At 49.4% G+C, this 11209-nt stretch overlaps 2 protein-coding genes across 2 annotated transcripts in view; one reads left to right on the forward strand and one right to left on the reverse strand.

Annotated features, from left to right (window-relative positions):
• The window catches only part of EXT1 (exostosin glycosyltransferase 1), a 281289-nt gene extending 275019 nt beyond the window's left edge, over window positions 1–6270 (reverse strand). The window contains exon 1 of the mRNA XM_073590232.1: window positions 4604–6270. Coding sequence (XP_073446333.1) covers window positions 4604–5550 — 947 coding nt within the window. The 5' untranslated portion in view covers window positions 5551–6270. The remainder of the gene's footprint in view (window positions 1–4603) is intronic.
• Window positions 6271–9232: 2962 nt separating this feature from the next.
• On the forward strand, window positions 9233–10977 carry LOC141101259 (uncharacterized). Its single transcript, XM_073590233.1, has 2 exons — window positions 9233–9484; window positions 9596–10977. Exons 1-2 carry the CDS (start codon window positions 9267–9269, stop codon window positions 10815–10817), a joined length of 1440 nt encoding a protein of 479 aa, XP_073446334.1. The 5' UTR covers window positions 9233–9266; the 3' UTR covers window positions 10818–10977.
• The last annotated feature ends 232 nt before the right edge of the window (window positions 10978–11209 follow it).

Genomic DNA, 11209 nt, shown 5'->3' on the forward strand with positions numbered 1-11209 from the left:
AAAAAAAAAAAAAAAAAAAAATGCAGCTGGGTGGGATTCACAGTTATTCAAAAGATTGAGGGTCACAGGATTGAGACCACTTTCGTACCCCATATTATAGTTCCAAAAAAATTAAAAGTCTGTTTGTCCTAAACAATTCTTGGAAATATTTTCCACGGCAGGAACACCCGTCAGGTAACGGTGAAAGGTGAGGTTTTACATCAAGCCTGGACAATCCCCAGGAGGCAGGTATCCAATTATCTCCCAATAATTTCTGCTGGAATGCACCTTCTCTGATGAAGTATGAGTATCTACCCCTGGTTCTTATGTGGGTCTGGCTTATTTCATTGGTTTTCTGAAAATCTAGTAGGTTTGGATTACAGATTTTCCTTAATATTGAGCCCTCCATGATCCAGTACAGTCAGATCAGAGTAGTCGGTCAGGACGCTCCCACCCATTTCCATGCACAACGTTTCGAGTACTTGAATATGAACCACAACGACCCAGGTGCCCATCACTGATCTGCAGATTTGCTAAAATTGCCTAAAAATTACACAGTCTAAAAACTCCACATTTATTACAGTGGCTCCAGCTGAATGATACATCATGCATTTTTTTTTTTTTTTTTAGACGGTCAAGTCTAACTTTACTCCACTTATAAGTTATCCTACCAGATATTTTCACCAATTTTTTTTGCTAGTGTTGCATCTCAGTCCATGCCCTCCTCCAGCAAGTCAGTAAAAGGGTCTACTGAAATTAATAAACTTGGTGCAACCCATGTAAAACAGCTTTCTTGGTGCAAATTAAGGTTCTCAATAAATCACCCATAGTAGTATTGGTGGGTATGTGGGCAAAGTAACCCCACCAAGCGCAGAATGATGGGGCTTGTGAGCTCATCTGAAAACCATGGATATGTAAATAATAGACCAACATCGGCTGACCCCACTGATATCGGTGGGCTCGGCTGACAGTCTAATGTGCATGAGGTGCCCCAACTCTCCACCAACAGATAATGTCGGCGGCGGTACGGCTCTGGCACGTCCCATCTCAGACTGCCGATCCTTTTGCTCTCGGAGAGATAAACCTGACAGTGGGGACTGGAAGCAGCAGAGTGCACACTACTCTATATAGAAGAGTTGCGAGAGATAGCTGTCAGCCGAAATATGGCTCAGCCAATTGTCTAGTGGGAAGCTAACTATTGAGTATGTTGGCCCCTTAGATGAGGGGTACCAAACTTCAACATGCCCAAGCCGAGTGTTCAAGTGTATGAATGAGAGGCCAGAAGGTACAGCCATCGGATAATCCAGCCCTCAAACCAACAGCCATTGAAGGAGCAGGTGCACTTTTGGTGACCACACAGAAACATGTTGGCTATACCCATAGATTACGGTAAGGCCAACCCACTACCTAACATCTATGGGTGCCAATGGTGTTGCAAGAAATAAGCGTAGGGCATTTTGAATATTGGCATACCCGATGCCTACTAATGCCACCTTGGCTGTCTGACAGCTTGCCCTCCATCTGACCGGCAGTGTCCTGCTCCCGTATGACCGGCAGCACCCTGCTCCCGTCTGCCCTAGAGATCATGGATTGGCTGCAGCCAAAGGAATAACCATGCTTGGGCAACAACTCTCTGAAGTGCATGGCCGCCTGAAACAATACAACAGCAGAGGAAGACACTTATGCAATATTGAAAATTTGTGCCTGAATATTATCCCAAAAGAAAAAAAAAAAAAAAAAAAAAAAGAAGAGGTTCGAACAAAGCCAATTGTAACTTTCATACCGGAGACGCTCTACCGCTGCCAGTCACCAACTGTGCGAGAGGAGTTCCATGTAAAGTCAGCATCACATGATCGCCGCATGGGTTCCCGTCCTCGCTGATTGATCGATGCCATCACATGGACGCCACATGATCTCATTCAGCTGTGACCCAGCGGAGCGCAATGGCATCGATCAATAAGGTGAATATCTCGCAACTGGATTTGCTCGCACATAAAACTCATGTTAACCCTTTCACTATTCTGGTTATGAATAGAATGGCAACATTCTGCGGCGCTGTACAAAAACCGTAGGACTGAAGCGAATGGGGATAAATACAAAAGGCTTTAAGCGGCCGTGTATATCGAAAGAGGACAATTCTAAGACGGAGGGGATCTGCTATACCCAGACTAAGGAGCGGTGATCCCGCGGCCGTCCCTGCCTCGCTGCACATGCATCCAGGATTGTGTCTCATCAAAGCAAGCGCCGATGCACCTGAGAAGGCAGCCGCTTCGTGTCACAGGACCCGATCTTTCAGTGTCCCTCTCGCACCCCGTTGGGTACAGTTGGCTGATGCCACATCTGTGCGTCATGCCACCAATTCCCTGATCCTCTGTCAGATCCAGAGCGAGGGAACCCTCGGGACGCCGCACAATATGCTATGGAAACTGTAGTTTTAATTACGACCGGGGCTGCTGTGATAACGCCTTAAGCCACCAATCTCATCAGCCGACACCACGCAGAATCGAAAAAAAGACCATTTACCATCGCTAGTAGAAAACTATCTGGCGGGGCGTCTCTGGTCGACGGAAAGACACCACGAATTGCAACTCTCCTAGCACTGCATTGGTTTATGAATGGAATTAAAGAATGACAGTGAGGACTGACACATAGGCAAAGCAAAAATAAATGGGTGGAAAAAGAAAAAAAGGAGACGTTTCAATCACCACTCGCTTCCACATTGAACAGTGATCAGTGTTGCAGAAGTGACCGATGCCAGAGAACCTATAAACAGCTGATTGATGCCCCCATATGGGACCCCCAATGGCAGCCATTAGGAATAGGAACATGGCGAGAGGCTACGTAGGCGATTCTACAGCAAAGCAACAACGAGATACTAAATGCAAAGGTCAATTTACCTTGTAACCAGAGCTATCCACCTACGGGACATCAAAGAACGGGACGCCTGTTATGGAAGCCACTTTTATCGAGATCATAGCGATACTACATGTGGGTGTGTGCTGAAAGAATTAGGAAACGTCGCCTCCATCATCCCCCACCCACTTACAGGAAACGCTACAATTATCTTACCGGCTTCCAGAAGGAAGATTTTATTTATCCTTAATGCCGGCATTATCAGAGCAACTAATGTGTTTGATCAATTAAAGCAGATTACGCTCCTTGAGGTTTGCCTGGTTTTTACGATGATGGCCCAACGCGCCATAAATTGCCCAACGATGAAGTCGATATCCTCGTAGACTAGAATATAGCTCCGCCAAAGAAAAGGCAAAACCCCGGGCAGGAGAGGTTTAGGGAATTCACAGTTGCAAAGCTGAGAATGGAAAGCGATTTTCCTAAAGCGATAAAAGAAACTGTACAAAGGCAAAAATGTAACGGAACGTGATAAAGGTCAATAAATAATGCCGCCATCCACACGTCACAATGTGATAGCCCAGAGCTAAGCAACGCTCAGCATTAATATGTCCTGGGAAGGAGGGACGGGATTATAGGCTGCTGACCAAAACAATTCCCAAATGTAACAAGGTAACATAAACCTGCAATCTTGTATCAGTGCAGAAACACAGGTCTACTTGAACTCCAGGAGATAATTAGCAAGTGACAGAAGCAATCCACATCAAAAAGTAAGCGGGAGCAAACGGTTCACACCTGGGCTTACTACAGATACTACCATTCATGAAGGAAAGGGTTCCCACTCCCACGCAGTTAACCCTTTGCTCGTGGCCTCATTCAGGCGTCAGTTCTTGGACGCAAGATAAACGATATTGTAAACGAATCCGTTTTCAGAACAGTTTTCAGAATTTCAGCACTTTTTTTTTTCCTCGTGTGCAGCAAAGAAAAAAAAAAAAAGCTGATGGAGGCATCTCAAGCTTCTCGGGAGCAAAGTCAGAGAAAAATCGGACAGCACGAGGATGCCGTCGGGTCTGACGTCCGACTTTCACGGACTTGAAAATTAGATTTTGAGATTAGGATCAAAAAACAGATGTTTTATGGGAGCACGGGGTCTGCAGAAAAACAGCAAAAAGTGAACAGTGCCATCGACTATAATGGGTACATGAGCGATCCATGCAAAACTGACGCTTGAACGAGCCCCGTCCTTCATCGCAGACCAGCGTTCACCAATGCGTGGCTCTCCTGCATTTGCAAAACTACAACCCCCTGCATGATAGGAGTTGTAGTTTTGCAAGAGCTGAGGAGTCAACGCAAGAAACCAAAGACAACACATGGTGAAGGAGCATATAAGACCAGGAGGATCTCAAGGGGGCATCATCCAGACCCAACCACCAGCATCGTCGTATCCGGCTAATGGTAGAGATACCACACCAACCATCATCGCCTGGAAGACACTACTCCATGCAGCACGGTGCAGAGGTCACGCTCCTGGAAGCAGGCATTCCTCCAAGAGATGAGCAGCTCTTTGAGAGCCCATATCAATATACACTTCAAGAAAAAGAAGCCAAGCACCCCGGGGTGTCAGATCACAGAATCAATACAGGCGTATGCACATGCGGAAATCGATGCAGGGCTTTGGTTAAGCCAGAAGAAGTGGGACACCATACCAGACAACTGGGGGAAGAAATATATGAGAGGGGGATGGGTCGTATGGTTTCCTACCAAAACCACTTACTTCTCATATTCTGCGTTGTCTTTATCACAACGGGAGTCCTTGTGCTTCTGCCAGTCCTTGCCATGCTTACAAGTGGTCAGGAGGACCACATCCTCCCCGTTATGAACATGATATAAGGCATTCCTGGTGTCTGACCCTATCCCCGTCAGGTATCTTTTCCCTTTGAACACCAACATGTACTTCCTAATAGGAGGGATAGTGTTAAATCGCAGAAATCCCTTCTCCCCCCCTGTCCTGGGATGATCCTTAGAAAATAATGGGATGGAAACGTCAAAGTTGGGCCTGAAGTTGTCCGTGCTGATGCTGGCCTTGGCCAACATGGCCTGGCCGATATCGAAGCCGACGTCCTCGGTGTAGTCCGGCCAGGTCCCGGAGTATAAATTAAAAATTAAATGATTTCTACCGTTGTTCCACAGGTGTAAGTTCTGGACTTTCGATTTAAGGCTGTGCACATATTGGGGGGACAACTGGTCCCGGTCTAGAGTGTCCAGGCTCAGGACGAACAAGCAAGCCTGGCTGGGGTCCGAGGTGTAGTATCTGGAGCCCTCGATGGCCGACAGGATATTTTGGTAACTTTCGGAGATCTTGTCCCCTTTCTGTTGAGGGTAAGTGTAGACCTTGAAGCCGTTCCTCTTGCACAAGGAGAAGTCAAAACAGGACTCCATGCGGCACTTCTTGCCCTTGTAGACGCTGGAGTTGGCGTCCCGCTTCTGTCGAGGGGAACTCTGACCGTTAAAGTCCTCGTTCTCCGCCTGATCCCACTGGATAAAAGGGAGCAGGGGGTCCGGGAAGCGCGGCCACGGATGCTCCGCACCCCTCGCCACCACTTGGTCCCCATGGTCCTCCCTAGTCCTGGATGTCCTAAACTGCAACCCCCCAAGATAGAAGAGCAGGACGAGACAAGTGCCGGCAGAGACCAGGGTGAAGTAGCGTTTTTTGGCCTGCATGTGTCCGATCTGGCTCAGGCTGGTGGTCGGAGATAAACACAAAAGCCCCCAAACTTTCCCAGTCCGCCCGCCTCTCAGCTCCACTCCGCCATCTTCCTGAGTGGAAAGATGTCAAAGTCTCTTCTCCCTCCTGCTGCGGATTCCTTTCCCCAAGCCTCGGGCTGATCCAGCGCATGTGGGCGATTGATTTAACTTTCTCCCCTTCGGTCTGTCATCCCGGTCGGCCGATGGGATCGTGGCTTTCTCTCCCCCTTTAGGGCGCTTTGTTCTCAGCCTCCTCCAGCGGCGACGAGCGCAGGCTCCCGATCAGCTCCGGGGGCGCACCGGATGCTTCATGGACAATGGCTGCGGGGGGCACTTCATCAACTTTACCGGGGCTCCGCATCCAGCACGCCAGGGGTTAAGGGCAGCCCCGAGGACCCGCGCCCGCCTCAGCAGAATGTCACAGGTGTGCACCGGAGCCCGGTAACCGGACGAATCCCTGCATGTCTCTGCATCCTCCGCCGTGCCGGGGTCTCAGCACGCTCGGTGCACGGCTCCGCCGCGGAGCGCGGTACGGCAGCAGCGGGCAGCAGACGCCGGGGCTGTGGGCTCAGCGCTCTCCACTAGTCTCACACATTCCATTCCCCGCACGGCAGCCCGTGACCTCATCTATCCACGCACCCTGCTCTCCCATTGGGCGTGCGTCACATCCGCGCCGGGAGGGGCTTCCGCTGCACCCATCCAGGGGCCGGCCTCCTCACCCACGGGGAGATAGGCTGGGGGACTACAAGTCCCAGCCGGAGAGAGCTGCTGCTGGGATGTAGAGGGGGCCGGACTTCCATTCCGGGCACTGCTGGGACTTGTAGTTCCAATTACTTCGAAGGCAGCAGTTTTGCATCTAATGATCGTCTGTGGGGTCGTGTCCTGATATACATGGTGACATCGCATCAAATGATCGTCTGTGGGGTTGATATACATGGTGACATCGCATCTAATGATCGTCTGTGGGGTCATGTCGCGCCCTAAACGCGATCATATGGCGACATCGCATCTATGGGGCCGTGTCGCGTCCTAGTATCGATCACATGGTGACGTCACATCTAATGACCGTCTATGGGGCCGTGTCACGTCTTAATGTCGATCATATGGAGAAGTGACATATATTGATCTACTATGGGATCGTGTCGCGTCCTAAACTCGACCACATGCCTACGTGGCACCTATTGATCTATGGGGTCGTGTCCTAAACTCGAACACATGGCGACATTGCATCTAACAATCGTCTATGGGGTCATGTCGTGTCCTAAATTTTGCCACATGGTGACATTGCACTAATGATCGTCTGTGGGGTTGTGTCACATCCTAAACTCGGTCACATGGCGACGTTGCATCTAATGATCATCTGCAGTGAAAATATCTGTCAGGAAATCAACTCCCGGTGCGATGGCTGTCATCCCTCCCCACTTCTCTGGTTCACTCTCCACGTTTCACCCCATTACAGAAGACGATGTCTCTATGCTCCTCTCTTCTTCTCGTTCTCCTGCATGCATTGCTGGCCGCGTTCCCTCGCCTCTCTTCCGGTCTCTCTCCGGTAGTCACTACTCTCCTCGCTGTTTCTCTCGCTCCTCTGGTGTTTTCCCCTTCTCCTTTGGTCACTCTATCATTGCTCCATTGTTACGCGGACCCTCTCTTGACCCATCCTGCATGGGTGGCTGTGGACCCATCTCTGGTCTCCCTTTTGTCTCTGGACTCTAGGAGTGCCTGGTCTACTCCCGCCTTACCCGTTACCTCTGCACTCTCTCCTAGTGTGGCTTCTGCCCCCTACATTCTACAGAAGCTGCACTCATCAAAGTGGTCAGTGACCTTTTTACAGCAAAACGTAACGGTGACCACTCTCTGCTCATTCTTCTTGACCTCTCTGCAGCTTTCGACACTGTTGACCACCATCTCCTACTCTCTATGCGCCAGTCAGTAGGCATAAAGGACTCTGCCCTCTCCTAGTTCTCTTCCTATCTTTATGACTAGTCCTTCAGTATATCGTTCACTGGTTCCACTTCTTCTCTTCCTCTCACTATTGTGGTCCCTCAGGGTTCAGTCCTTGGCCCATTGCCTCTACACAACCCCAATTGGTCAGTCCAGCAGCAAATTTGGCTTTCAGTACCGTCTTTATGCTGATGACACACAATTAGGCCTCGTTCACACATCAGGTTTTCGCCGTCAGGCGCGATCCGGCGCTTTTGACAGAAACCGGATCCGGCGAAATGCAATGCCGGATCCGGTTTCCCCCCCATTGACTTGCATTTGCGCCGGATCGCGCCGGATGGCCATGCGTTTCATCCGGTTTTCGCCGGATCCGGCAATGTGTCGCGATCCGGCGTCTGGAAAAAACGGTGACTGTAACGTTTTTTGTCTCCGGCAAAAAAGCCGGACACGCCGGATCCGGCGCGTCCGGCTTTTTCACACAATGAAAGCCTATGAGCGCCGCAATACCGGCCAGATCCGGTTTCTTGGTCTGAGCATGCTCAGTAGCTCTGCCCACAAGACATATATAAAAGCAAGACAGTGGGACCCACAGCCACACCCAACATGCCACCCAAGACAGCAACCAGGCGCAGGAGAAGGCAGGAGACCACTGCAGCACCATCCGCACCACCACCACCCCAAATGGAGCAGCAAATAGAACATGCTGAGGAGGGGAGGCCAGCAGCAGATGAGAGACGGTAATTATCAAATAACCCATTCCTCCAAACTAGGGCTATTGAATATCAAGATATTCATTGGCCCTTTGTTTCTCTTTATTCAACAGCCGCCCAATAGATGCAGCAGCAGCAATGGCAGCAGCTGGAACACCACCCACAGGCATGGAGTGTGGCCACCAGGAAGACAGCACATCTTCTGGGAGCCCTCCCTCGCATCGTCAGCGTTTGACGGTAAGTTTTTATTTCCAAAATCCATCTTCTCTGTAATATATGTCTATTCATTGCCTTTTATTTCAAAACAGGAATCACAAGATGAAGAGGAGCTCCCAGAAGAAGAAGGAAGGGGTGGACAGACACCTGGAGTGGGCTCACAATTGGTAAGTTTTTTGCATCAAACGCAGAAACACAACATCACACTACACACAACACATAGAAAACAATGTTCTGCAGACCACACACAGCAAACAAATGCCTACATCCAAAGACATAACATTTTTTGTTTTCTTCTCTAGTCTTCCCAATCTGGTGCTTGGCCAAGAGGTCCTCGCAGTGCCTCCCAGGGTCGTCGGCGACAGCAACGCGGCGGTCACCAGCGTGTAAGTATAAATATTTTTGCTTTGTTTTTTTGCACTTTTTATTTCATTTCTTTTGTGGAGGCTAATTATGTTATTTTTGTCTTTTTCTTTAACAGCCTTCACAGCGTGCTCCCGACTCTGACGGTGAGGATGGAGGGATTGATATGGACCGCCTCATCGATCTCGTCAGAGAAAGGGAGCCGCTCTGGAATATGGCTGACCGCCGCCACGCTGACCTGATCGTTACCCGACGACTCTGGGAGGAAATCTGTTCGCTCCTTGTTGGCCGCTGGGAGGACCTCGAAGCTCGGGCCCAGATTAAAGAGCGTAAGTATATACAGTACCGGTTGCTTGATGTAAACCAGTGTTTCCCGAACTCCAGTCCTCGTGGTCCCCACGGATCATGTGTTCAGGATTTCTATTTACTATAGAAATCCTGAAAACATGACCCCTGGGGACCATGAGGACTGGAGTTTGGGAAACACTGATGTTGTATACTAACCACTCCTTTCTCGTTTCAGGGAACAGAATTGTGAATCGGTGGCGGTCTGTGAGAGATCGTTTCAAGAAGGAGTTCAATAAAGATATGCGGGCCCCGAGTGGATCTGGAGGACGCAGGAGCAAGTACAAGTACGCAGAAGCCCTGTCGTTCCTCCGGGAAACAATGGTCACCAGAAGGTAAATATTACACACCACATGTGAAAAAAAATGTTATATGTAAATTTTTTTTTCAGCCAGGGCCATACCATGTCAGTATTTTAATTGTTTTTTTTTCTCTTTATTCCACAGCACGGTGAGCAGCACTCGGGAGCCGGCACGATTGGACCCTTCAGAGGCGATCCCTGAGGAGACCGGCACCGAGGGACACTTCGACCGCCCCGGTACATCTGCACCTTCCCAGCCTTCCCACACATTCGACCCATCTGTCCCATCCACCAGCACAGGAGCATCGTGGCCGCCTACATTACATGAAGCTGCTGGTGAGGAGATCGCTTTCCCTTTACCCCACCCTTCTGCCCCTGCCACCTCTAGTACACCTGCGGGTACTGGGCGGCAGCGGCAGAGGGGTCAGGAAAAGACTTATGCGCCAGAGTTCTTGCATCTGAATGCATCTTTCCAGAACTGTCTAAAAGTCTTGTCAGAGCAAATCTCCGCAGGCTATCAGCAGATCAACTCCAGCATTCTGGAGGTGAAGACACTTCTGCAAACCATGCATTCAGAAGCAAGATCTTCGCCAAACCACACCTTTTTCAGGTCTGTTGTGGAGCGCATGGAAACGCTCTCTCCTGCCCAGCAGATGCATGTAATGCATTCATGCCACGCTGCTCTCCAGCAAGTTACCTCCCAACCTCCTCCTCCTCCCACCACAGTAGTTCCTCCACCTGCACCCCCTCCAGCCACTTTCCATCCTCCCCCTCCTATTACATCTACACCCCCTCCAGCCACTTTCCATCCTCCCCCTCCTATTACATCTACACCCCCTCCAGCCACTTTCCATCCTCCCCCTCCTATTACATACCATCCACCTCCAGCCACTTTCCATCCTCCCCCTCCTGTTACATACCATCCACCTCCCCAGCACCATCCACCTCCCCAGCACCAGCAACCTCCCCAGCACCAGCAACCTCACCAGTACCAGCAACCTCCACAGTACCTGCAAACTCCCCACTTCCAGCAACCTGCCCCGTACCAGACATCTCCCCACTTCCAGCAACCTGCCCCGTACCAGACATCTCCCCACTTCCAGCAACCTGCCCCGTACCAAACTCCTTCCCCATACAACTTGCCATCAACATCATCTGCTCCTACAGTCCCTGCCCAACCCTCCACTCCACCACCCACCACCTCTTCTGCTTCCCACATGTCCACCCATTCTGTAGTTTTTTCCACACCTTCACCTCTAACTGTTCCTTCCCCACCACGATCCCAGTCCTCTCTCCACACTCCCAGTGTCGAAGTGTCCCGCAGCCCCTACAGCAGTATTTCCACCACACACTACACAGAATTATAATGTGTGTATTTAAATAAAAATGACCAGTTTTATGGTTTCAGTTTTATAGTTTCAAAGTTTTATTAAACAAGTTTATTAAAATTTTAAAAAAGTTTACTAAAAAAAACATTTTTCAATAAAAGTTAAATTATTTTACACTGGTTGTCTGTCATTTCTTTCTGCGGCAAAAAAAGGTTAAATACAGGGTATTTAAAAGGTGAAATGGTATTCAAAACTAGGTATATAACTGTGGGTAAATTTTAGCTTTTTGCCACAGTTGTGTTCCTGGTTGTGTTTGAAGCAAAGTATTTCACCTAAAAAGTTGTGTTTATTGTTGGTGATTTCCTACCAATGTACACAACTTTTGTTAAAAGGTGAAATACTTTGCATAAAACACAACCAGGTACACACCT

Source organism: Dendrobates tinctorius, unplaced genomic scaffold (assembly GCF_039654945.1).
Source record: "Dendrobates tinctorius isolate UK_male_01 unplaced genomic scaffold, ASM3965494v1 ptg000116l, whole genome shotgun sequence".
In the NCBI taxonomy this organism is placed as follows: domain Eukaryota; kingdom Metazoa; phylum Chordata; class Amphibia; order Anura; family Dendrobatidae; genus Dendrobates; species Dendrobates tinctorius.

Excerpts from the sequence above, each read along its gene's own strand:
- LOC141101259 (XM_073590233.1), top strand. The coding sequence starts at position 9,267 with ATGAGGACTGGAGTTTGGGAAACACTGATGTTGTATACTAACCACTCC. Across the intron at positions 9,485-9,595 it reads GAAACAATGGTCACCAGAAG|CACGGTGAGCAGCACTCGGG; the intron begins GTAAATATTACA and ends TTTATTCCACAG.